Raw genomic sequence first — 27,594 nt, forward strand, 5'->3', positions numbered from 1 at the left:
GAGTGAAATAATAAATGTATTAATAATAATAATAAAAATAGAGTAAAATAAATGTAATAATACCAATAATAATAGAGAAAAATAATAAATATACCATATATTCTCAAGTATAAGCTGACCCAAATATAAGTCAACCAGGACCCTCACCTGAGTATAAGCCAAGGGGGGCTTTTTCAGTCTTAAAAAAAGGGCTGAAAAACTGGGCTTATACTCGAGTATATACAGTAATCACCTTGATTAGCATGAAGAAATTATACTATTTAGCAAGTATTGCACCACTTGACATCCATTGGGAAGTATCAACCAGTAATGAAAGGACCAGGGCAGTGACATCGCCGACCTATCCTCTGTTTGGATATCAGCCAGCAAGCCAATGCCTTAAATTAAGAAATAGGTGCTGCCAGTGTGGGGTCTCAGGGTTTGTGCCAGGTAGGTTTCTTCATCTTCTCCAGCACCCTGATGGATTGGTTGCAATTGTCTGCCTCACCAATTCCTGTTCAATGCCAGATTCAAACACATCTCTAGTCTGAAGTCCAAACATTTATTTAATATCTATAATATATATTTATAAAGCATAGCAAAAGCCATCGCTCTGAGCTGGCATCCTTCTATAGCCTCTCGCCTCGGCAAGCACAGCTCAACACACACAGAGATAAGAGAACACATTCCTCAGTATGAAGGAAGTTCCAACCTCCAAAGCCGGAAACCATGCCTGATAGGTCATAGCAATCACAACAGGCTATCAGTCAAAACTAGCCTGCTGTTAACTGTTTCATTGCTGAAACACACACTCTTGCCTAACAGCAGAAAACACTTGATTTACATTTTATACACATACAACCATAATCCAACAGGTGCTCATCTCCATTTCTAAGCCAAAGAGCTGACTTTGTCTGTAGTCACCTCCAAGGTAATGTGGCCACTGGCATGACTGCATGGAACGCCATTACCTTCCCAACGGAGCGGTACCTATTGATCTACTCACATTTGCATATTTTCGAACTGCTAGGTTGGCAGGAGCTGGAGCTTACAGCGGGTGCTCACTCCGCTCCCCGGATTTGAACCTGGGACCTTTCGGTCTGCAAGTTCAGCAGCTCAGCGCTTTAACACACTGAGCCATTGGAGGCTCAGCATTCATAGTCACGGATATATATATTTTTCTTTTTCTGCAAAATCATTCTAAAGCACATTGTTTTGCTCTGATATTTTTTGTTGGCCCTTGGAAATTATTGGGCTTTTTGGAGTTCACTCAGCTGTATCTGAAGCAGAATTCCAACTAAAGAGATAAAGTAAATTTGAGTCCCTAATGTGCAGATTAAAACACACAAACTAATTTCGGCTTTCTGTTTACACGAAACATTCCTTTGACATGGCCTAATATCAAGCACTTAGAGATTATGGTGGCGGCTAAGAAACACAATAATGTCAAAACCCTCTCCGGTTCAAAGAAACAGAAGGCTTAGCAGATGATGTTTATTTAAGATGGACTCAATTCTTTGAATGTTGCGGCCTTCCTGAGAGTCCGCATTTCTGCGCATCTTACATGATAGCGATACGGTCTCAGGATTGACTATTATATTGATGATGAAGACCCAGAAAGAGAGGTGCAATGCCACTCTTGCTACACCTGAGATTATTGTCAGTTATTGTTCGGATCTTAGAAAGGACAGGCGAGTGATGGATCTCCGCCTCCATCAGGAGCACAGCCATGTGCTGCATATTTCCCGTCAGATTTTACAGATAGTTCGGAACGCCATTTCTTTGCCTTTCCAATACGCGGCTTTGCTAATATTAAAAATATGCACCTTGGCTGCCTGAGCCGTGGCCCTCGCTTTGTGTTCCAAAATACATTCCTACTGGCATCCTAACCTGCAGCGAGGTTGAGATGAGTTAGAGGATTAGCGTAAAAATAAAAAAACCCAGACACATGTATTTCCCATGTGTTTTGTTCCTATTCCATATGTTTTTAAGTCTTAAGACAAACGGTCTTTTGGGAGCCAACTTCATGCCTGGCCCGGATTACGGTGCCTGACTCTGGGCTTTTGGATTTTCAATTACGGTTTCTCAACTGTCTTCTGTCAAAAACCGTGTCTGCTTCTGGATATTCAGACCTTCAGTTGATGTCTTTGTGGCTTTACCAACATGTTTGCCCATAATTGCTCTTTTTTTCCTCCGTTCTATAAGCATAAATAGGTTGCAGCCTGTTAAACCGCTTCTTCTTAGTGGTAAATATCTACTAATATTCATGCCTGGCAATTTAGGTTTCTCAGTTGTTAGACTGACATCCCTGGTGTTCTTGTAGAAGACTGCTATTTCCAACAGGAGAAGGGAGAAAGCAGGCGGGCAGTGGTCCCATGAAGACATTATGAAGCAGGCCCTTCTCAGCTGGAGAAGGGGAAAAGCAGACCCTCTCAGAGATGGAGAAGGGAGAAAGTAGACCCTCTTAGAGATGGAGAAGGGAGAAAGTAGACCCTCTTAGAGATGGAGAAGGGAGAAAGTAGACCCTCTTAGAGATGGAGAAGGGAAAAAGCAGACCCTCTCAGAGATGGAGAAGGGAGAAAGTAGACCCTCTTAGAGATGGAGATGGAAGAACAAGCCCTCTCAGTGCTGAAGACGGGAGAAAGCAGGCTCAGAGATGGAGAAGGGAGAAAACAAGTCCTCTCAATGCTGGAGAAGGGAGAAAGCAGACCATCTCAGAGATGGAGATGGGAGAAAACAAGCTTTCTCGGTGCTGGAGAAGGGAGAAAGCAGACCCTCTCAGAGATGGAGAAGGGAGAAAGTAGACCCTCTTAGAGATGGAGAAGGGAAAACGCAGACCCTCTCAGAGATGGAGAAGGGAGAAAGTAGACCCTCTTAGAGATGGAGATGGAAGAACAAGCCCTCTCAGTGCTGAAGACGGGAGAAAGCAGGCTCAGAGATGGAGAAGGGAGAAAACAAGTCCTCTCAATGCTGGAGAAGGGAGAAAGCAGACCATCTCAGAGATGGAGATGGGAGAAAACAAGCTTTCTCAGTGCTGAAGAAGGGAGAAAGCAGACCCTCTCAGAGATGGAGAAGGTGGAAAACCAACTCTCTCATTGTTGGAGAAGGGAGAAAGCTGTCTCAGAGATGAAGACGGTGGAAAACAAGCCCTCTCAGTGCTGGAGAAGGGAGAAAGCAGACTGTCTCAGAGATGGAGAAGGTAGAAAACAAGCTCTCTCATTGTTGGAGGAGGGAGAAAGCTGTCTCAGAGATGGAGAAGGGAGAAAACAAGCTTTCTCAGTGCTGGAGAAGAGAGAAAGCAGACTCTCTCAGTGCTGGAGAAGGGAGGAAGTAGGCAGATAGCAGTCCCAGTGACACCCAGGCAATGCTGGGTATATACACTAGTCAATAATATCATCTGTGCAGACTCCAAAGCCGGAGAGATTAGAAGCCTGTTCTCCTGCTGCACACCTACTATAGTTTTCTAGCTTTAATAGTAACTCTGTGTAAGGATATTTATCTTTTTTATAGCTAGCACAAGGATAAGAATTAAACAGAAGCCACTGAACAGGAGCCAGCGCTTTCAGAGATGTGCTAAAATGACAAGGCAAGGTAAAACCGTCTTGTAGTTGGCAGCTGGGACTGGGAACGGAGTGGCACTGCTCATAAGAACTTACCAAGGTGCTCCAGGCTTCAGTATAAGAAGTCACCCGTGAAATATATTGCACGTAATTCTGAAATTAGGTGGGAGTACAGGAGATTGAACCATCAGCAGTTTCGTGCGTAACTAACCATCCTTCCCCCCACGTCTCTTTGGTTTTGGCACTGGAAAGGCCCATCAAAAAGCTGCGGCTGCTTCAAACCAAGCTCACATATTAGTACATGTGAGCAAATGTTTGGAAATTGTATTTAGGATCCGGAGTGCCAACTGCACATAAAATATTGCGGAAAGAATTTGCCTTGACCAGAAAACATTTTTTTTTAAATAGCCCATTTCAGTGAGCTGTTTGGAGTTTGGTTTTTTTAAAACAGCATTCTCCAGCTTCTCAGCTCGTTGAAGGTTTGTGGGAATGTGTGTCTAAAACCATTCCTCAAGGTAATAAATGATCCCAAACTATACAAATATTGACAAAAATCTGTGCATATGCATACGTTTATATTCAGGATGCGTTGTATTAAAAGAGCTTCGTACTCAAGCTTTCCTAGTGGGATTGTGGGATAAAGTATGCAAACAAAAAGTGTGTTGGGTTGCTGTGAGTTTTCCGGGCTGTCTGGCCATGTCCCAGAAGCATTCTCTCCTGACGTTTCACCCACAACGGTGGCAGGCATCCACAGAGGTTGTGAAGTCTCTTGGAAACTAGGCAAGTGATTCTGGCCATGAAAACTTTAGACAACAAAAAGTATATTGTGTTGTTGAAGGCTTTCGTAGCATGAATCGTTGGGTTGTTGTGATTTTTCCGGGCTGTATGGCCCATGTTCCAGAAGCATTCTCTCCTGATGTTTCCCCCACATCTATGGCAGCCATCCTCAACCTCTATGGCATGATTCCTCAACGTTTTGTGGGCAAAACGACAGGAGAGAATACTTCTGGAACATGGCCATACAGCCCGGAAAACTCACAACAACCCAAAAAGTATATTCTTGCCATGTTTGGGAAAGACTGAGTTCTCTCTCTCTCAAATAATATATTTGTTGTCTACAAAGAATGAAATAAAGATGTAATCCCGATCAAACGGCATATTGGATGTAGGAAAATTTTGCTTATAACATTTTGCTTTTTGTTCCTAGGAAGAGAATGTGGATATAATAAAAGCAGTCGGAAACTGATCTCCACCACAAACATTTCTAATTTTCATGAACTCTTATGTTTCTTCAAAGAATTTGCAAGCATTATATATAAATCAACCGACAATAGCAAGACCTTCATGGACGGGGCAAAATGCCGACTTTGGTTCTAAAACAAATAACACTGCCACCTTCAACAAGGCTCCGTTTCAAATCCAAAGAAAAACAAAACAGATGGTTTGCCGTTGACTTTAAGTGGAGACATGATTCAGAAGCCGGTTTGTGTTTAGCTAACTCTTTTTTTTTTTTTGTCATCAAACATCTCTCTTTCCAAAAAAAATCAGAACCAGGCGAAATGTGTAAGTAGATTCTTTGCAAGTCTCCTTGGGGGATGCTTGGCCAAAATGAGCCTTTCTAAGCTCTTGGCACCTTTTGCACTATCTAACCGAAGGGCTTCTTCAGCATCCAGCAGAACTGGATTATTCTGTGCAGGAGTCCAGGAGAAGTGCCATATGCTTTATATTTTACTAGTGTAAAAGCACTGACTGGGTAGGTATGCATTTTCTTTTTACTCTTTTGTTGCTTCCTTCCTTTGTTTTCCTCATACACCTTCACTCTCTCCCTCACTTGTCTTTCTCTCTCTCTCTCCCCCCTCATTCATCCCTTCTTTCTCTTTCTTTTCCCCTTCCTCTTATACCTTTTCTCATTCCCCCTTCCTTCCTTCCTTCCTTCCTTCCTTCCTTCCTTCCTTCCTTCCTTCCTTCCTTCTTCTATAGCAATGTTGTAGCTCAGCAAGCAGCAAAGAATTTTTCTGACATTTCAGAGGACAATGGGTTTGATGGATTTCAAAGTCTGTCAGTGTTAGAAGAGAATTTCAGGCAGATGAGGCTGATGTTTTGGTTTCCTGTGATCATTCCCAGGCAACTGGGGAAAGTGAAAGAAGGGAAAGGTCCATTTCTCTTGAGAATCGTCCTTCGGCCGATGGGGAGTTTTCCCGAGAAGCCAGATTAGGCTTGAGAACGGAGGGAGTGAAAAATAGACTCACAATACCCTTTCTCATATTGGAAAACTGTTCCTTTTCTTTCCCTCTGATCTGGACCAGAAAGGGGCAATTTTTTATGTTCAAACTCCTTAAGTATTTTAGTTGGATAATGAAAAGTACGAGGGTTGAATGAAAAGTAATGCCTCCACCTTTGTAACTCCTCAACAGATGGCAGTCCTGGTCTGCGGCAGGTCTTGGCTTGTTCAGTAGACTCTCCTCTACAGTTCCATTTGGTGGGAAGCCTTAGCATTGAATGGTTGTGTTGTTAAAGTGCGAAGTACGGAACCCTGCAACTTAAGCAATGTGCAGTCATTGAATTCTTGACAGCAGAAGGTGTTACCCCAAAGGAGATTCATCAGAGAATGCAAGCTGTTTATGGGGATTGTGTTGATGTGAGTCCTGTGCGTCGTTGGGCAAGTAAGGTGCATGATGGGTACTGTGAGACGCTGGTTGTGGAAATAGAGTGTCGACTTCTTCCGTGACGGCTTCTGAAAACATGTTCAGCGTTGGCAGAAATGTATCCAATTGTCTGGTTATTGTGTGGAAAAGTGAATAGTAGTAGTTAGCATATTCTAAGGATTATTTCTGCATTTGATTTATTAAAATATTCCCATCCAAACCCAAGTAACGAAAGTGGAGGCATTACTTTTCATTCAACTCTTGTATGTTTGCAAAGTTTGGTTCAGATCCATCAAGCTGTGTAGGAGCCTTTGTGATACATACATACATATCTTGATGATAAATAAACAGTTTATGTATTACTGAGACAGAAACAGATGCGATATCTTAGCTAAATTAGCTGTCCAATCCACATCAAAGTCTGGGGGTTCTACACACATAGAGGGAATGCAACACAACACTGCACCAACCACTCAGGTTGGATTGACCACAAAGTCAAATAGTATCATGCATTGAGAGAGGCAAAAAGAAGAGACGAGAAAGGCTCAAGAAGAAAGGCTATGATCTAAGATCTTAACTAACCCACTTGCTCCTTGAAGGTAACCAGGGCTGTAGAGCTGGTGGAAAGCATCTGTGTCACATTGTAATCTGTATTATCTCCTATAAAGAACAGAATCTAACTACATTTTTCAAGAAATTGGAAATCTGGCTGTCCTCTTGGATTACAAGAAGTAACACGTCTGTTCCGTTAGCCAAACAGCATTGTTAAAGGAGACATAAAAACCTTAATCTCAGCTGGTAATAGCTGCAGATTCATTACTCTGGTGGGCCAGTAAATAGACATTGCAACATTTATAGGATTCACGCTGACAGCTCCCTTGGAAGACTAGTTTGAATAAGACTGAGTGTTTTAAAAAAGAAAACAAAGTTTTGCATTCATTATGCGTTCTGCATCAATGTTCTTTTCCATGCGGAACTGTCTCCTCCTGGTCCTGATTTATCACATGTGTTCCTGTTCTGGACAAAACCTAGTTAGGGATACTGTGAAGACAGGTAAATCTCACCACGATCGGATTTCTACACTTATCACCATCTGCTGTCACTAAAACCGTCTTCTCATAACCTCAATAAAATCCATACGTGTGGAAAGTATAATGAAATGTCATGATATTACAGCAAATGGATTGTGCCTCTCACTCAACACACAAGTCCTCTTCAGTTTAAGAAACTGGTGATACAGTAGAGTCATGCTTATTCGACATAAACTGGAAGACAGAATATCGGATAAGCAAAACTGACCGATAACAAGGTGGGTGCTCGCTCACCCACCCTCCATCCCTCACTCACTCACCGGCCGGGTCCTGGCAGCACCAGAACCCAGCCAGGAGAGTGAGTGAGTGAGTGAGCGAGGGCCTTTGCTGCCCTCCTTCTCTCACCTGCCCTCCGTCCCTCGCTCACTCACTCGGCCGGGTCCAGGCAGCACCAGGACCCGGTTGGGCAAGTGAGTAAGCAAGTGAGCAAGTGAGGGAGGGCCTTTGCTGCCCTCCTTCTCTCACCCGCCCTCCGTCCCTCGCTCACTCACTCGGCCGGGTCCAGGCAGCACCAGGACCCGGTTGGGCAAGTGAGTAAGCAAGTGAGCAAGTGAGGGAGGGCCTTTGCTGCCCTCCTTCTCTCGCCCGCCCTCCGTCCCTCGCTCACTCACTTGGCCACGTCCCGGCAGCACCAGGACCCAACCAGGTGAGTGAGTGAGTGAGCAAGTGAGGGAGGGCCTTTGCTACCCTCCTTCTCTCGCCCGCCCTCCGTCCCTCGTTCACTCACTTGGCCACATCCCGGCAGCACCAGGACCCAACCAGGTGAGTGAGTGAGTGAGCAAGTGAGGGAGGGCCTTTGCTACCCTCCTTCTCTCACCCGCCCTCCGTCCCTCGCTCACTCACTTGGCCACGTCCCGGCAGCACCAGGACCCAACCAGGTGAGTGAGTGAGTGAGCAAGTGAGGGAGGGCCTTTGCTACCCTCCTTCTCTCGCCCGCCCTCCGTCCCTCGTTCACTCACTCGGCCGGGTCTAGGCAGCACCAGGACCCGGCTGGGTGAGTGAGTGAGCGAGGGAGCAAGTGAGGGAGGGCCTTTGCTGCCCTCCTTCTCTCGCCCGCCCTCCGTCCCTCGTTCACTCACTTGGCCACATCCCGGCAGCACCAGGACCCAACCAGGTGAGTGAGTGAGTGAGCAAGTGAGGGAGGGCCTTTGCTACCCTCCTTCTCTCACCCGCCCTCCGTCCCTCGCTCACTCACTTGGCCACGTCCCGGCAGCACCAGGACCCAACCAGGTGAGTGAGTGAGTGAGCAAGTGAGGGAGGGCCTTTGCTACCCTCCTTCTCTCGCCCGCCCTCCGTCCCTCGTTCACTCACTCGGCCGGGTCTAGGCAGCACCAGGACCCGGCTGGGTGAGTGAGTGAGCGAGGGAGCAAGTGAGGGAGGGCCTTTGCTGCCCTCCTTCTCTCGCCTGCCCTTTGTCCCTCGCTCACTCACTTTGCCGGGTGCCAGCAGTACCAGGACCCGGCTGGGCAAGTGAGTAAGCGAGTGAGCAAGTGAGGGAGGGCCTTTGCCACCCTCCTTCTCTCTCCGGCCCTCCATCCCTCGCTCACTCACTCGGCTGGGTCCTGGCAGCACCAGGACCCCGCCAAGTGAGTGAGTGAGAGAGTGAGTGAGCGAGCGAGGGAGGGCCTTTGCTGCCCTCCTTCTCTCGCCCGCCCTCCGTCTCTTGCTCACTCACTCAGCTGCGTCCAGGCAGCACCAGGACCCAGCCTGGTGAGAGAGGGAGGGCGTCAGGCCGCTGGATAATACCGTGTGTCGGATTAGCAGAAGTCGGATAAGCGGGACTCTACTGTATTGTCTTGTATTATCTTTGTCTCTTTGAGAAGCTAAGGACTAGATCCGACTGCTAGTCCCAACTAGAGTAGATCATGAATCAATGGGATTTGGCAACGAGCAAATTATTGGATGCCTCTACTCTAACCGGGTCCCACATTTGGATTTAGAGCTTTGTTCCATAACAGGAAGTGTTGAAAACAGAGCAGACGGTTTATAGGATCATGAAAACATTCTTCTATTTTTATTGGTCTCGAGATTATTATTTATGAGAAACGCTATATTTATCATACAGGCACCCCAAGCTTTGTCTCCTGCACTTCAATCCTGGTGGAAGAAGCCAAGCGAAATCTCCCAAGCTGCTTTCTTTCACAACAATGACAGTTGTCATAGAGTTGGAAGGGATACTGTCCTCCATCCAGACCAACCCCCTACTATGCCGGAAGACACAATCAAAGCACTCCTGACAGATGGATATCCCAGCCTCTGTTTAAAAACCTTGAGAGAAGAAGACTTCAATCACATTCCAAAGCAGCAGATTGTACTGTATCTTATTGCCATGGAGTTTTTCCTAATGTTAGGAAGCTTTGGAATTATGGGAGTTGAAGTCCAAAACACCTGATATATTGGCAGCTGTATCTGGAGAATATGAACACCTTAAGAATAATTAACATGCCCTAATTTTTCCACTGAAATGCAATTCTTGTTCAGACAATCACAATCTGGCTGGATCTTAGCTTTTCACAGCCAAGAAATGTCATAGTACCCAAAGCAATACGGTTCAGGGTTGCATACTAATAATATTACTGTATAAACTCTAACTCTGATCACCTTGCCTGCAAAGTTCATGGGGTACAGATGAGTCGAGCAAAATGTTGGATTGCTTTCTCCAAAACCCCTTTCAAAACAAAGACACTAAAAGAAATCCTTTCCAGAACGGTACATATTTTGAGCATGACATATGTGTAGCACAGCCGAAACAGCCCCATGCTAAGGATAATGTCAGTGTGCGAGGTGTGGAAAGTATATTACATTTTGAATTTCATCCCAGAATCTGTAAGACACAGAAGGAAATTATCTGACATGCAATCTGGCATATAGAAACAGCTGTCAGATTTCAGGTAGCGTCATAACACTGAAGCAATAGGTAAAGGTGAAGGTTTCCCCTGAAGTCCAGTCGCATCTGACTCTGGGGGTTGGTGCTCATCTCCATTTCTAAGCCGAAGAGCCGGCATTGTCCATAGACACCTCCAAGGTCATGTGGCATGACTGCATGGAGCACTGTTACCTTCCCGCCAGAGCGGTACCTATTGATCTACTCACATTTGCATGTTTTCGAACTGCTAGGTTGGCAGAAGCTGGAGCTAACTGCGGGTGCTCACTCTGCTCCCCGGATTCGAACCTGCGACCTTCTGGTCTGCAAGTTCAGCAGCTCAGCGGTTTAACACGCTGCGCCACCATGGGCTCTTGGAAGACCGTCATACTCGGATAACGAGGGATCGCCTAAGACCAATGCAGATGCAAAGTGCATTATTATCATTATTGACACAACAACGCTGTATGACACAGCAAACAAGATAGATATGATGGATTTCGTATCACAAAACCACAAGTTGGACACTTCCCAAGTGTCTAGGACTGTGTGATGTATTTTCGGATGATGCGTGCAGATCCCAGTCGGGTGGCCTTTTGCAGTTGGCAGATCGTGATTTTGACAATGTCTATTGTTTCCAAATCCCGGCTGAGATCTTTTGGCACGGCACCCAATGTGCCCATCACCACCGGGACCACCTGCACTGGTTTCTGCCAGTCTTTGAAGTTCAATCTTGAGGTCCTGATAGCGGCTGAGTTTTTCCTGTTGTTTTTCGTCAATGCGACTGTCACCTGGGATGGCGACATCAATGATCCAAACCTTTTTCTTTTCCACAACTGTGATGTCTGGTGTGTTGTGTTCCAGAACTTTGTCAGTCTGGATTCGGAAGTCCCACAGTATCTTTGTGTGCTCATTTTCCAAGACTTTTGCAGGTTTGTGATCCCACCAGTTCTTTACTGCTGGGAGGTGGTACTTGAGGCATAAGTTCCAATGAATCATTTGGGCCACATGGTTGTGCCTCTGTTTGTAGTCTGTCTGTGCAATTTTCTTACAGCAGCTGAGGATATTATTATTATTATTATTATTATTATTATTATTATTATTATTAGCAACATTGAGGCTGGGTGGCCATCTGTCAGGGTGCTTTGCTTGTGCTTTTGGTGCACAAAGGTAGAAGGGGGTTGGACTAAATGGCCCAAGGGGTCTCTTCCAACCCCCTTTATTAATTTTATGATGATGACGACGACGACGACGATTATTATTAACATTGAAGCTGTATTTGTTCCCATTTGGTTTTTTTACTTCAAAATAAGATATGTGTAATGTGCATAGGAATTTGTTCATAGTTTTTAAAAAATATATAGTCCGGCCCTCCAACAGTCTGAGGGACCGTGAACCAGCCCCCTGTTTAAAAAGTTTGGGGACCCCTGGTTTAGGGCTTTATAGACTAAAACCAGCACTTTGAATTGTGCTCGGTAGCAGTGTAGATCCAGCCCTGGTCCCTTGGGCACATTTGCAAGTTCCAGGCATGATAAAGGAGTGGGCATGAAGACAAAAAATAATGGGGAGAGAAGCCTATTTATTGTAATGCAAGCCCTACGCATCATGGTAAGCAATGACTCACAATTAATCATACTAAAAAAGGAAACGCCACCCATTTTTTTTGTGCAAGTGTGTGTTTTGGGATGGTGGCAATTCAGTTAAGAAACAGTTACATAATTCTAGTAAAAAAAAAAATACAACCGTACAGATTGTTCCTCTCTTAAGGCATGTAAGGTTTTGCAGGGCAGAGCTTTGACAAAGTCCAGGGAAGCAGTCGGCTGCTCCAAACTAGACTCCAAGCTAGAAAGCTGTGACATCACTTGCAAAAGTTTGGACTCGGCCAGCCCTCTACTGTTTGCGGTTAAGGAGAGGCCCCGAAAGAAGGAAGGAGCGAACGAACGGGTGGGTGTCTCTCGCTGGTGGATCCCTTACCCTTGTGGGAGGGGGAAAGCGGAGCCCATCCAACCAGAACGTCCCTGCTTGCTGCACGCTTCATTATCCTCCCCCTTCTCCACATGTAAACCCACCACAAAGGAGCTGAAGTTCAAATAGGGCTCTTTTAGCTACGCTCGAAATGATGGATTGAAAGCTCCGAAACGCAGAAGAGCCAGAGTTCCTGAAAAGCAACCCATTGTCCCCCCGAATGTGAATGGCATGGCTTAGGCTCACGTTAAAGGGACGGGAGTGTAAGGAAATTCAAGCCGGACTGCCGTAGCCTTACGCTGCCATCCTTCCAAGCCCAGGACCAAAACACAGAAGCGCTTTCAATCCATCAGGAGCCAGCCAGTCCTGAGGTGAAATGATTTCTTTTGCTTCTGAATGATGTCACAATTTCTGTGGATGAGCCAGTCGGTGAATTTTTGATTTCCTAAAAGCCTGAAGCTTGAAGAAAGAAGCCCAAAGGAGAAAAGGGTAAGGATATAAAAGGTGTGACATTTACATTTTCTGTGCTAGCTCTTGAAAGCTCCTAAGATTCAGATTTCAAAAGCCAGAATATTTTTATTTTGTTCTATTGTAATTATCCGGACTTGGCCCCATGTTAGGCACCCCGAGTCCCTTCGGGGAGATGGAGCCGGGGTACAACAATAAAGTTATTATTATTGTTGTTGTTGTTGTGTTAACATCAGGAGAGAATACTTCTGGAACATGGCCATACAGCCTGGAAAACACACAACAACCACCTCCTCCTTCTTCTTCTTCTTCTTCTTCTTATTATTATTATTATTATTATTATTATTATTATTATTAGAAACACCACAAGATGAGTCCACAGCAGACACTCTGCTGGCTGTTGTATATTATTATTATTATTATTATTATTATTATTATTATTATTATTATTATTTTGCTAATCCATAGATGTCGAATTGTAGTTCAGATGTCTGTGTATAAACTTTGGAATATTATCCGGGTTTGGCCCCATGTTAGGAGCCCCAAGTCCCTTCGGGGAGATGGAGGTGGGGTACAAAAATAAAGTGTATTATTATTATTTTATTATGACACAGGAAACAAGATAGATATGCTGGATTTCGTGTCACAAAATCACAAGTCGAACACTTCCCAAGTGTCTAGGACTGTGTGATGTATTTTCGGATGATGCGTGCAGATCCCAGCAGGGTGGCCTTTTGCAGTTGGCAGATCGTAATTTTGTCAATGTCTATCGTTTCCAAATGCCAACTGAATAATAATAATAATAATAATAATAATAATAATAATAATAATAATAATAATAATTGCTATTATTATTATTATTATTATTATTATTATTATTATTATTATTATTATCCTTAGATGTGAAATTGAAGTTAAGATGCATGTATATAAACTTTGGAATATTATCTGGGCTTGGCCCCATGTTAGCCGCCCCAAGTCCCTTCAGGGAGATGGAGGCGGGGTACAAAAATAAATAATAATAATAATAATAATAATAATAATAATATTGCTAATCCTTAGATGTTAAATTGTAGTTAAGATGCCTGTATATAAACCTTGGAATATTATCCGGGCTTGGCCCCATGTTAGCCACCAAAAGTCCCTTTGGGGAGATGGAGGCGGGGTACAAAAATAATAATAATAATAATAATAATAATAATAATAATAATAATAATAATAATATTGCTAATCATTAGATGTCGAATTGTAGTTAAGATGCATGTATATATACTTTGGAATATTATCTGGGCTTGGCCCCATGTCAGCCACCCCAAGTGCCATCGAGGAGATGGAGGCGGGGTACAAAAATAAAGTTATCATCATCATCATTATCATCATCATTGTGTTAACATCAGGAAAGAATATTTCTGGAACATGGCCATACAGCCTGGAAAACACACAATAACCCTATTATTATTATTATTATTATTATTATTATTATTATTATTATTATTATTATTATTATTATTATTATATTGCTAATCCTTAGATGTGGAATTAATTGTAGGATGCATGTATATAAACTTTGGAATACTGTCTATATTTCTGTTGAGTTGGAAACTCATTCTGTAGAAATATGAACACTGTAAAGATCTTTTTTCCTTGTCCCTTGTCGCCTTCACTACCAATCCCATCATGGCATTGATTCTATGCATTTCTTTTCCAAACGCTACACAGGAAAACCCTCTCTACTTTGTGCCACTTCTTGTGCTACTTTCTTTGAAAGGGCTATTGTATTACAACCCAGGAAGCCGGTCTTTGCTTTCCTCTGACACACTGATCAGATTAAAAGATACAGACGGTTCCTCTAAGCAACAGCTCCTAGAATATCACTGTTTGCATGTTTCAAAAAACGTCCAGACTAGGCAGAGCTGGCTATTTTGAAAACATTCCTCATTGCAGCTTTTGCGTCAAGATGCCAAGCGTGAAACCCGAAGCAAGGCAGATAGGGCTTTAGCTGTTGCAAAAGTTCTTCTTTTTGCAAAGCTTTTGACACACAAAACAGAAACAGAAAAGGAAAGCGATAAGTCATCTTTCGGCATGGCTCGGCCGAAAAGAGAAAAAATAAAGTGAGGCCACTGTTAAAGGGAAGTGGAACAAGTGTAAAGTTTGGCCTCAACTCACAACTGTGTTCCACAAAAAGATGCTGCCTGCTGGATTCCTTCTGTTTCGAAGCAATCGAGGCAATTACAGAGAAACTGGAAGTTTGGGCAAGGTCCCTTTGAAGTCCTCCACAGGGATCTGATCCTGCTTCAAAATAAAAGTTCTCAAATAGTGAATTAAGGTTATTGTCGGTGGCTGGAATCACTGGGTTGCTGTGAGTTTTTTTCCGAGCTGTACGGTCATGTCCCAGAAGCATTCTCTCCTGACGTTTTACCCACATCTATGGCAGGCATCCTCAGAGGTTGTGAGGTCTGTTGGAAAGGAGGTGCGTGGGGTTTATACAGTAGAATCTCACTTATCCAACATAAACGGGCCAGCAGAATGTTGGATAAGCGAATATGTTGGATAATAAGGAGGCATTAAGGAAAAGCCTATTAAACATCAAATTAGGTTATGATTTTACAAATTAAGCACCAAAACATCAGGTTATACAATAAATTTGGCATTAAAAGTACAGTAGAGTCTCACTTATCCAACACTCGCTTATCCAACGTTCTGGATTATCCAACGCATTTTTGTAGTCAATGTTTTCAATACATCGTGATATTTTGGTGCTAAATTCGTAAATACAGTAATTACTACATAGCATTACTGCGTATTGAACTACTTTTTATGCCAAATTTATTGTGTAACCTGATGTTTTGGTGCTTAATTTGTAAAATCATAACCTAATTTGATGTTTAATAGGCTTTTCCTTAATGCATCCTTATTATCCAACATATTCGCTTATCCAACATTCTGCTGGCCCGTTTATGTTGGATAAATGAGATTCTACTGTAGTTCAATACGCAGTAATGCTATGTAGTAATTACTGTATTTACAAATTTACGACCAAAATATCACGATGTATTGAAAACATTGACTACAAAAAAGCGTTGGATAATCCAGAACGTTGGATAAGCGAGTGTTGGATAAGTGAGACTCAATGTATATCTGTGGAATGTTCCCCCAGGAAGGAAGCAGACAGGCTTTGGAGCTGCAAGGCTATTCGGTGCTAATCAAGGTGGCCAGTTGCAACATTTTATTTGTTTATTTATTTAATTTATATACCGCTCTTCTCCCCAGCGGGACCCAGAGCGGTTTTACACAATGGCAGAATCAAATGCCACATAAAATACAACAAGCAGTAAAAATCCAAACATAAAACATGAACAAAAATCCGGTATCCAAATCAAATTAAAACAATTAAAACCATGTGACCATTACAAACATTCACACTTGCCTCCAACAGACAAGAGTTCTTTCTCCCACCCCGAACATTATTCTACAGATATATAAACCCCATTTGCCTACTATCCAACAGACCTCACAACCTTTGAACATGGTTGACTAACACCTCCCAACAAAGGATTCCCCCAGGCAGAAAGCAGCCAGGCTTTAAAGTTGCAATGCCATTCCATGCTAACCAAGTTGGCCAATTGCAACATTGCAAGATGAGAGTCCTTTCTCCCACCCTGGACATTATTTCACAGATATATAAACCCCACTTGCCTAGTTTTCAACAGACCTCACAACCTCTGAGGATGCCTGCCATAGATGTGGGCAAAACGTCAGGAGAGAATGCTTCTGAAACATGACCATGCAAGTTGAGGCAAGCGTGAATGAGTGTAAAGCTCCATAAGGTCTAGGAAAACCAGCAACCCTAAAACCACTCTTACTCAAGAGAAAAAGGATTTCTTCCTTCCTCTCTAATTTATTCATTTCATGTCAAAAGCATTGCATAAATAAGTATAAAACTGATTAAAAAAACTGTGTGAATGTTTAGCATTAGAATTGAATAGCCTTGCTGCTTCAAAGCCTGGCTGCTTCCTGCCTAAGGGAATCCTTTGTTGGGAGAACTCAGCAACCCAATGATTCTGGCCATGAAAGCCTTCGACAACACAAAGCTTTAGGAAATTGTCAATGTGACCCAACTCCATTGCAGTTAGGTCCAACAACAGAAGTAAGGGCCTCTCTCCCATCATAACTGCCATTGTTGTGACCTTAGAGCAGTGGTTCTCAACCTGGGACCCCCAGATGTTTTTGGCCCACAACTCCCAGAAATCCCAGCGAGTTTACCAGCTGTTATGATTTCTGAGAGTTGAAGGCCAAAAACATCTGGGGATCCCAGTTTGAGAACCACTGCCTTAGAGACAGGATCCATTGGATGTCATTGCATTTGGTGTCTGATTTAGATAGTAAGCCTTAAGATAGGGAACCATGTCATCAACAATGTGTAAGCTGTTCTGAGAGTCTTTATGGCTGGACAGTGGGGTATAAATACTCATATATATATAAATACATGCATTCATAAAGCTCCAGTTTTACAAGCCCATGCCTCTCTGCTCTTTCATCTCCGCTAATGTCCTTTATATAGGGAATAGTATCACGTCTTCCATCCCACACCAAGAACGTATTTTTGTTGCTGCCATCTCAAAAATAAACCCGGGATGTCTTGCCATGCTATCACCGATCACTGCCATGCTGGGTTTAAAAAGGATAGGTAAAGTTTTTCCAATGGCATTAAGTCTAGCCATGTCCGACTGTGGTTGGTGCTCATCTCCATTTCTAAGCCAAAGAGCCAGCGTTGTCCATAGACACCTCAAAAGTCATGCGGCACTGGCATGACTGCATGGAGCGCTGTTACCTTCCCGTCAGAGCAGTACCTGTTGATCTACTCACATTTGGATGTTTTCAAAGTGCTACCCTGTTTCCCTGAAAACAAGACATCCCCAAAAAATAAGACCTAGCAGAGGTTTTGCTGAATTGCTAAATATAAAGCCTCCCCCGAAAGTAAGACCTAGCAAAGTTTTGGTTTGGAAGCATGCCCAGCGCCCGCCAAACAAAACACCAGAGCATGCAGGATCGGTAAATGTACATACCAGTTGTACATGGAAATAATGGTAATAATATATTAAAATATTATTTATATTTATACAGTAGTAACAAGAAATTCTTGACAGGAGTCATAGTTTGTCTGGTTTGGTTATGTTGGTTTGTGATGACAACTACTGTACAGTATATAATAAATGTTCATTTTTTGTTCAACAATATGGAAAAATAAGACATCCCCTAAAAATAAGACCTAGCGCATCTTTGGGAGCAAAAAATAATATAAGACACTGTCTTATTTTCGGAGAAACACGGTAGGTTGGCTGAAGCTGGGGCTACCAGCGGGTGCTCACTCCGCTCCCTGGATTCGAACCTGCGACCTTTCGGTCTGCAAGTTCAGCAGCTCAGCGCTTTAACACATGCGCCACACCGCATGGAGCGCTGTTACCTTCCCGATGGAGCGGTACCTATTGATCTACTCACATTTGCATGTTTTCAAACTGCTAGGTTGGCAGAAGCTGGAGCTACCAGCGGGTGCTCACTCCGCTCCCTGGATTTGAACCTGCAACCTTTCGGTTTGCAAGTTCGGCAGCTCAGTGCTTTAACACACTGCGCCACACCGCATGGAGCGCTGTTACCTTCCCACCGTAGCGGTACCTATTGATCTACTCACATTTGCATGTTTTCGAACTGCTAGTTTGGTCGGAGCTGGAGCTAACAGAGGGCGCTCACTTCGCTCCCTGGATTCAAACCTGTGACCTTTCAGTCTGCAAGTTCAGCAGCTCAGCGCTTTAACACGCTGCGCCACCGGGGGATAGTGATTGTATAATACACACTTTTTTACACGTGGTGTTTAGCAGGGTTTAGAGTTCTGTTGTGTGGAAACGCGATTGGCCGCTCAGAGTTTTACCGTATGCAAAAATATAACATTATTATAACGTCGTGCAAAACCAAAACATGACCGATTAGGAGCTAAGAATTATGAGCATTTGGAAAGTTTTTCTTTATAATAGTTAACAAGCCGAACAGCGTATCAAGCCTTTTTGGCAGAGCCTTCAAGGTTTCATACCTACCGAGAACTCATGAAAGGCCCAGTGTTTAGCCATATGGCATTTCCTCCTGAAAAAATAAAACCTGGGTCTGTGCCCATATATTAACATATGGGATCATGATAGGGGTATTCTTCCCCTTTTTTCTGGATGAGGATACCCTTGAAATGTAAATTACAATGCCCAATCTGTGTAAAGAATTCCTTAGTTTCCTTTGCAAACTCAGATCCAAGATTATCACTGAGAATTTTTATGTATCCATAAACAAATAGTGCTTGGGTTGCAAATTCCTGGTGTGTGAAGAAATGTGTAACTTGCAAGACATCTTGACCTAAGAAGATTCTGGGTTACGAGGGTTGAATGAAAAGTAATGCCTCCACCGTCGTAACTCCTAAACAGATGGCAGTCCTGGTATGAGGCCGGTACTGATTTGTTCAGTAGACTCTCCTCTACAGTTAGTTCCATTTGGTGGGTAGTCTTAGCAGTGAATGGTTGTGTTGTTAAAGCACGAAGTAGGGAACCCTGAGCAGACGGGGAAGCCTTAGCAGTGAACGGTTGTGTTGTTAAAGTGCGAAGTATGGAACCCTGCGCAGATGGGGAAGCCTTAGGATTGAACGGTTGTGTTGTTAAAGTGCGAAGTATGGAACCCTGTGCAGACGGGGAAGCCTTAGCATTGAACGGTTGTGTTGTTAAAGTGCAAAGTATGGAACCCTGCGCAGATGGGGAAGCCTTAGCATTGAACAGTTGTGTTGCTAACGTGCAAAGTATGGAACCCTGCGCAGACAGGGAAGTCTTAGTATTGAACGGTTGTGTTGTTAAAGTGCGAAGTAGGGAACCCTGCGCAGAAGGGAAAGCCTTAGCATTGAACGGTTGTGTTGTTAAAGTGCGAAGTAGGGAACCCTGCGCAGACGGGGAAGCCTTAGCATTGAACGGTTGTGTTGTTAAAGTGCGAAGTAGGGAACCCTGCGCAGACGGGGAAGTCTTAGCATTGAACGGTTGTGTTGTTAAAGTGCGAAGTAGGGAACCCTGCGCAGATGGGGAAGCTTTAGCATTGAACAGTTGTGTTGCTAACGTGCAAAGTATGGAACCCTGCACAGACAGGGAAGTCTTAGTATTGAACGGTTGTGTTGTTAAAGTGCGAAGTAGGGAACCCTGCACAGACAGGAAAGCCTTAGCATTGAACGGTTGTGTTGTTAAAGTGCGAAGTAGGGAACCCTGCGCAGACGGTCAGTCAATGCTACTTAAGCAACGTGCAGTCATTGAATTCTTGACAACAGAAGGTGTCACCCCAAAGGAGATTCATCAGAGAATGCAAGCTGTTTGTGGTGACTGTGTCGGTGTGTGTCCTGTGTGTCGTTGGGCGAGTAAGTTTAAAGATGTTGAGTTGGGAACATCTGATTTGCGTGGCAAACAAAGAGCTGGGCGTCCTGTGACAACAACCGCCGAGTCTCACAAGCAAAAGGTTGACAGATTGATTTAGGACAATCGCCGTATCACTTAGAGAGAAATGTCAAGCATAATGGGCATTTCACAAGAATGTGTGGGTCACATTATTGCTTTGCTTGGCTATCAGAATGGGTCCTGTGAGACGCTGGTTGCAGAAACAGAGTGTTGACATCTTCCACGACGGCTTCAGAAAACTTGTTCATCTTTGGCAGAAATGTATCCAATTAACTGGTGATTATGTGGGAAAGTGAATAGTGGTAGTTAAAGAGGATTATTTCTGCGTTTGATTTATTAAAATATTCCCATCCAAACCCAAGTAACAAAAGTGGAGGCATTACTTTTCATTCAATCCTCATATGTATGGCATCGGAATGCATTATGTGTGGCATCGCTTTGTATTGGTCCCTTGAAAGTGATGCTTTGATCCTAGCCTCGTTGCCAACCTTTTAATGGATATATGGCACCGGTCCAGTTTCAAGGGAGGAAAAAGAAAGGTTTGTTGGCAAAGAAGCACACACAAAAAGTTGGTGTTTCAGAAGGTTTTTCCCCTTCCCCCAAACAGCTCTATTCATACTGAAAATGGAGAACATGTGGCCCAGACCTAATAATACGTACCCTATTAGCTATTTATATATTCCGAAAAGTAAACTCTCCTAATGGTGGGTATGTAGTTCATGAAACGTTTTTATGAAGTTGTTAACCCTGGTACATCTACGGTGATATATAGTCTTTAAAGTTGTAGGGGAGAGACTTATGGGTCCTCAGATTTAAGGACTACAAATCTGTGTGAGGGGAAACATTTCGTAATGGAAAGTCTCTGGGATATGGAATAATGTTCGTTTTGAAATGCTATGAACTGACCTAACAGACGTCTGCAAAGTTTAAACCAAAAGCAGCATTGGAAACTGGGTTGCTGTGAGTTTTCCAGGCTGTATGGAAATGTTCCATGTTCCAGAAGCATTCTCTCCTGATGTTTCACCCATACCGTGTTTCCCCGAAAATAAGACAGTGTCTTATATTATTTTTTGCTCCCAAAGATGTGCTAGGTCTTATTTTCAGGGGATGTCTTATTTTTCCATGAAGAAGAATTCACATTTATTGTTGAAAAAAAATGAACATTTATTATATACTGTACAGTAGTTTTCATCACAAACCAACATAACCAAACCAATCAAACTGTGACTCCTGTCAAGAATTTCTTATTATTACCAATATTTCCATGTACAACTCGTATGTACATTTAGCAATCCTACATGCTCTGGTGTTCTGTTTGGCGGGCATGCTTCCAAACAAAAACTTTGCTAGGTCTTACTTTCGGGGGATGCCTTATATTTAGCAATTCAGCAAAACCTCTGCTAGGTCTTATTTTTTGGAGATGTCTTATTTTTGGGGAAACAGAGTACCTGTGCAGGGTTCCATACTTCGTACTTTTACAACACAACCATTCAATGCTAAGGCTTCCTGCCAAATGGAACTAACTGTAGAGAAGAGTCTACTGAACAAGCCAGGACTGTCACGAAGGTGGAGGCATTACTTTTCATTCAACCCTATTATAAAAGAATTTTTTTTTACATTTTTCCCTATTTCTAACAGCATGCAAAGACCAATACGAACGCTCTTCTATGAATCCCCCCTTAAAAAAACCTTTTATGAACCCTTTTAAATGTATTATTTACCTTTTTTAAAAAAAGCAACAAAGCAATGCTGTATCTTAATTCAGAGCAGAGAAAGTAATTATGAAATACAACAAGGCTCACAAAAGATCAGTGAATCTTTGGGTTTTCACTTGCTAAGTTGCAACGCCAAAGTAAATATTTGGCTTTGTTTTGTATTCTCGAGAACAAGAAGAGAAATAAAGTAATACTTTCTGGTGGAAAGTTGTTTTAACTATACTTGCTTGGTGATAACAAGTTTCAAGTTGTAGACCTTGAGGCAGAATTAGCTCAGCAAACATTGAAAGGGAAAATACAGTGAGATCGGTTACTTGTCTTTAATGCTTTTGCCAACCACCTAAACAGCCAAAACATTAAGAACGAAATCCCAATACTACAGTAGAGTATCACTTATCCAACGTTCTGGATTATCCAACGCATTTTTGTAGTCAATGTTTTCAATATATAGTGATATTTTGGTGCTAAATTCATAAATACAGTAATTACTACATAGCATTACTCCGTATTGAACTACTTTTTCTGCCAAATTTGTTGTCTAACATGATGTTTGGGTGCTTAATTTGTAAAATCATAACCTAATTTGATGTTTAATAGGCTTTTCCTTAATCCCTCCTTATTATCGAACATATTCGCTTATCCAACATTCTGCCGGCCCGTTTATGTTGGATAAGTGAGACTCTACTATACTATATATCAGTGACTTATAGGAAGAACAATATGGTTGACATGTCAGTTCAATTATATACTTAACTAGCTTGGGTTCCCAGCGTTGCCTGGATCATTTGAAAAAGTCCATTTTTAACTGTACAACAATTACATATTTAACTAGTTTGGGTACCTGGCGTTGCCCGAAATTTTTGAAAAAGTCAATTTTTAATTGTACAAAATGCATAAGGTTGTGGATGAACTACAACTCCCATCATGCCAGGTTAACCCCAATAAACTCCATCAGTACTTCAAGTTTGTTATGTTGGGCAAGACTGCTCTAGATGCATCGTCGGTGGGGTTCAATGTGTTCTCTGGTTGTACGGTAAACTACAATTCCCACTACAGTGAGTCAGTCCCCTCAAGGTTGAGTTAGTCACGGGGGTTGTGTGTGCCAAGTTTGGTCCAGGTCCATCATTGGTGGAGGACACAGTTTCCCTGGTTGTGAGTGAACTACAACTCCCAGAAAGGAAGGTCAGTTCCCCGCAAACCCCTCCAGTTATCAAGTTTCAGCTTATCTCGTCTGTGTACCAAGTTTGGTCCAGATCCATTGATGTTTGGGTTCACAGTGCTCTCTGTATGTAGGCGAACTACAACTCCCGCAAATCAAGGTGAATCTCCCGCAAAGATCTCCAGTATTTTTTGCTGGTTATGGGGGCTCTATGTGCCATGTCTGGTCCAATGCCATCTTTGGTGGATTTCAGAGTACTCACTGATTGCACGTGAACTACACATCCCAGTACCTACAACTCCAAAATGTCCAGGCCAATTCTTCTCAAAACCCACCAGTATTCAAATCTGGGCATATTGGGTCTGCATGCCAAGTTTGGTCCAGATCCATCATTGTTTGCGTTCATAGTGCCCTCTGGATGGAGGCGAACTACAACTCCTATTAATTAGTGGGAGCTATAGATACAGTAGAGTCTCACTTATCCAACATAAACGAGCCGGCAGAATGTTGGATAAGCGAATATGTTGGATAATAAGGACGGATTAAGGAAAAGCCTATTAAATATCAAATTAGACTATGATTTTACAAATTAAGCACCAAAACATCATGTTATACAACAAATTTGACAGAAAAAGTAGTTCAATACGCAGTAATGCTATGTAGTAATTACTGTATTTACGAATTTAGCACCAGAATATCACGATATATTGAAAACATTGACTCCAAAAATGTGTTGGATAATCCAGAACATTGGATAAGCGAGTGTTGGATAAGTGAGACTCTACTGTAGCTTAAAACAACACATTACGAAAGGAGATTTTGCTGGTTGCAGTCATCCCTCTGGAATCCTTGAAAGTCTTTTGCCTCTGATGTAAAGCGATTGATTTTTTATTTATTTATTTATTTCCACCATTTCTCACCCGAAGGGACTCAGGGCGGCTTACAAAACTGGCAAAATATCACGATGTATTGAAAACATTGACTACAAAAATGCATTGGATAATCCAGAACGTTGGATAAGCGAATGTTGGATAAGTGAGATTCTATTGTATTTGTGAGAGTGGGAACCTGTTTGTCTAAGTAGACACCCCAGCCACATACACACATACATATTTTCATATTTTATTACAGTAGAGTCTCACTTATCCAACATAAATGGGCCGGCACAATGTTGGATAAGCGAATATGTTGGATAATAAGGAGGCATTCAGGAAAAGCCTATTAAACATCAAATTAGGTTATGATTTTACAAATTAAGCACCAAAACATCATGTTATGCAACAAATTTGACAGAAAAAGTAGTTCATTACACATTAATGCTATGTAGTAATTACTGTATTTATGAATTTAGCACCAAAATATCATGCTGTATTAAAACACTGACCACAAAAATGCATTGGATAATCCAGAACGTTGGATAAGCGAATGTTGGATAAGTGAGATTCTACTGTATTTGTGAGAGTGGGAACCTGTTTGTCTAAGTAGACACCCCAGCCACATACACACATACATATTTTCATATTTTATTATGTGTATAGATACAGTAAAAATCCCTGATCAATACGTTCATAGTCTTATCTACCTGTAACAATAACAACAACAACAACAACAACTTTATTTTTGTATCCTGCCCCATCTCTCCGAAGGGACTCGAGGCGGTTCACATAGGGGCCACCTGCATCCTTCCTTTTCCTTTTTTGGTGAGAGCACAGCTATTTTGTAATGTTACTACTCAATGGCTACTCTCCTGACAGAATGGTGAGACAAAGAGTAATGTCAACAGAGAAACTGAGATTTTATTCATGGCAAATAAGGGTTAGTTAGCAAAGAGAATTTTTTAAAAAATAAACCCAACCCAAAAGCCAGATATTGAAGCAAGAAAGGCTTCCCCCCTTTCCAACAACTACTATGCTGAAGATATTTTTTCAAGAATAGCTCAACTGTGCAAAGCATGAGGCTTGGAGGCCCGCCAGGGTCGCCAAGTGTGACCTGCTGCGCCAAGGCTGGCTATGCAATTTAAAGGCTGGATTTATGTTTCCAATTTCTGCTCGATTTTGAATGACGTTTTAAAGGCTACACAGGGCTTATTTAAAACAGGCAGTTACTCCTTCCTTTGGCAGAAGAAACCCTGCATGCTATACCCTTAGTTGCATGTTGCATTTACATTACAGTGGAGCCTTCTTCTCCAAGCTCTGCACAAGGATCTTCCTAAATTGCTCTATGACTTACTTTGGGGATTAAGACAATATTAAATTCAATATTTACTGGATTGATTTTATTTGAATTCTACCTTTCCCTCAGAAATGGGATATGACTGTAGAGAATTGTACAAGTCCAAGATTATATAAGTTAACCACAGTCAACTGTGATGGGAAATCATAGAATCATAGAGTTGGAAGAGACTTCATGGGCCATCCAGTCCAACCCCCTGCCAAGAAGCAGGAGAGTCACATTCAAAGCACCCCCGACAGATGGCCATCTCTACCACATAGTGTTGTCTCAGGTATATATTGAGATGGAGGTGGGACCGAAAGTAGGGCCTCCCGGGTAGACCTTAAAGGAACTTGAGACAGAGGTGGGACTGAGAGTAGGGCCTCATGGGTAGATCTTAAAGGAACTTGAGATGAAGGTAGGACCGAGAGTAGGACCTCCCGTGTAGATCTCAAAGCCACTTGAGACGAAGGTGGGAATGAGAGTAGGGCCTCCCGTGTAGATCTTAAAGCCACTTGAGACGGAAGTGGGACCGAGAATAGGGTCTCCCGGGTAGATCTTAAAGCCGCTTGAGATGGAAGTGGGACCGAGAGTAGGGCCTCCCGGGTAGATCTTAAAGCCACTTGAGACAAAGGTGGGACTGAGAGTAGGGCCTCCCGGGTAGATCTTAAAGCCGCTTGAGATGGAAGTGGGACCGAGAGTAGGGTCTCCCAGGTAGATCTTAAAGCCGCTTGAGATGGAAGTGGGACCGAGAGTAGGGCCTCCCGGGTAGATCTTAAAGCCACTTGAGATGGCGGTGGGACCGAGAGTAGGGCCTCCCGGGTAGATCTTAAAGCCACTTGAGATGGAGGTGGGACTGAGATTAGGGCCTCCCGGGTAGATCTTAAAGCCACTTGAGACGGAAGTGGGACCAAGAGCAGAGCCTCCCAGGTAAATCTTAAAGCCCGTGCCAATTCATAGAAAGAGGTGTGGTCTCGGTTGCATATCATGTTTACATACATTCAATGCACAGAAGAAGATTGTTCTCGGCTTTGATCTACTACTAAGTAGTTACCTTTTTGCATTTGTTATATGTTTCAACAGATTCAAACATTCCTTAATAAGGAAGCAGTTATAAAAACGACCATGAAGGCAGAAGTCTGTTTATTCCTAATGGCTGTCGTGGGAGTCCATGCTGGTAAGACCCACGTTTTTGAAGGCAATGGCGAGGGAGAAGAGCAAGAATTTGTGTATACAAACAGGTATAAACGCTCCACTGACACTCAAGACAAATGCACCTATACCTTCATCGTACCTCAGCAGAAAGTGACGGGTGCCATTTGCGTAAACTCAAAAGAGCCTGACGTCGTACTTGAAAACAGGGTAAACAAGCAGGAGCTCGAGCTCCTGAACAACGAACTCTTGAAGCAAAAGAGGCAAATCGAAACCCTCCAGCAGTTGGTGGAGGTCGACGGAGGGATCGTCAACGAGGTGAAGCTCTTGCGCAAAGAGAGCCGCAACATGAACTCGCGGGTCACGCAACTCTACATGCAGCTGCTGCACGAAATCATCCGAAAGCGGGACAATGCGTTAGAACTTTCCCAGTTGGAGAACAAGATCCTGAACCAAACGGCGGACATGCTGCAGCTGGCCAACAAATACAAAGACTTGGAGCACAAATACCAGCACTTGGTCGCCATCGCCAACAACCAGTCGATCATTATTGCCCAACTCGAAGAGCACTGCCAAAGACCGCCGTCCATGAAGCCGGCCCTCCAGCCTCCGCAGCCACCAAACCGAGTCTACCAGCCGCCCACTTACAATCGCATCATTAACCAGATCTCGAACAACGAGATTCAAAGTGACCAGAATTTAAAGGTTCTGCCGCCCACCCTACCTACCATGCCACCCGTTACCAGCATCCCAACTTCCACTGACAAACCATCAGGTAAGCAGAATTTGTGATCTCTAGATTTGATATATGTAAAAATCAGAAGCTTGTTTGTTTTGTTTGTATCACACAGGCTGCTGCTAGGTGAAGTGGCCCTCTGTGATGTGACTGGGTTGGTTGTTGTAAGGTAAAGTGGCTCTCTGTGCCACTGGGAAAGAAAGGTAACACGTGTATGTGGCAAAGGAAGGAAGGAAAGCAGGCTCAAAGTGACACTGCCCATCATTGCCAGAGTACTGTCATGGAGACATTGTGAGTTGGACCCTTTCAAAGCTGGAGAAGGGAGAAAGTAGGCTTTCTCAGAGCCAGAGAGGGAAGAAAGCAGGCTTTTTCAGAGCTGGAGATGGAAGAATAGGTTTTCTCAGAAGTGGAGAAGGGAGAAAGTAGGCTTTCTCAAAGCTGGAGAAGAAAGAAAGTAGGCTTTCTCAGAGCCAGAGAGGGAAGAAAGCAGGCTTTCTCAGAGCTGGAGATGGAAGAATAGGTTTTCTCAGAAGTGGAGAAGGGAGAAAGTAGGCTTTCTCAAAGCTGGAGAAGAAAGAAAGTAG

The 27,594-nt window shown here is 43.2% G+C and overlaps 2 protein-coding genes across 8 annotated transcripts in view; one reads left to right on the forward strand and one right to left on the reverse strand.

Moving 5' to 3' along the window:
- The window catches only part of ralgps1 (Ral GEF with PH domain and SH3 binding motif 1), a 199,914-nt gene that overhangs the window by 92,073 nt on the left and 80,247 nt on the right, over nucleotides 1-27,594 (reverse strand). The window lies entirely within an intron of this gene.
- angptl2 (angiopoietin like 2) overlaps nucleotides 12,203-27,594 on the forward strand; it is a 32,386-nt gene continuing 16,994 nt past the window's right edge. Inside the window, exons 1-2 of the mRNA XM_062960610.1 lie at nucleotides 12,203-12,592; nucleotides 26,206-27,049. Coding sequence (XP_062816680.1) covers nucleotides 26,248-27,049 — 802 coding nt within the window. The 5' untranslated portion in view covers nucleotides 12,203-12,592; nucleotides 26,206-26,247. The remainder of the gene's footprint in view (nucleotides 12,593-26,205; nucleotides 27,050-27,594) is intronic.

Source organism: Anolis carolinensis, unplaced genomic scaffold (genome assembly GCF_035594765.1).
Source record: "Anolis carolinensis isolate JA03-04 unplaced genomic scaffold, rAnoCar3.1.pri scaffold_7, whole genome shotgun sequence".
In the NCBI taxonomy this organism is placed as follows: Eukaryota; Metazoa; Chordata; class Lepidosauria; order Squamata; family Dactyloidae; genus Anolis; species Anolis carolinensis.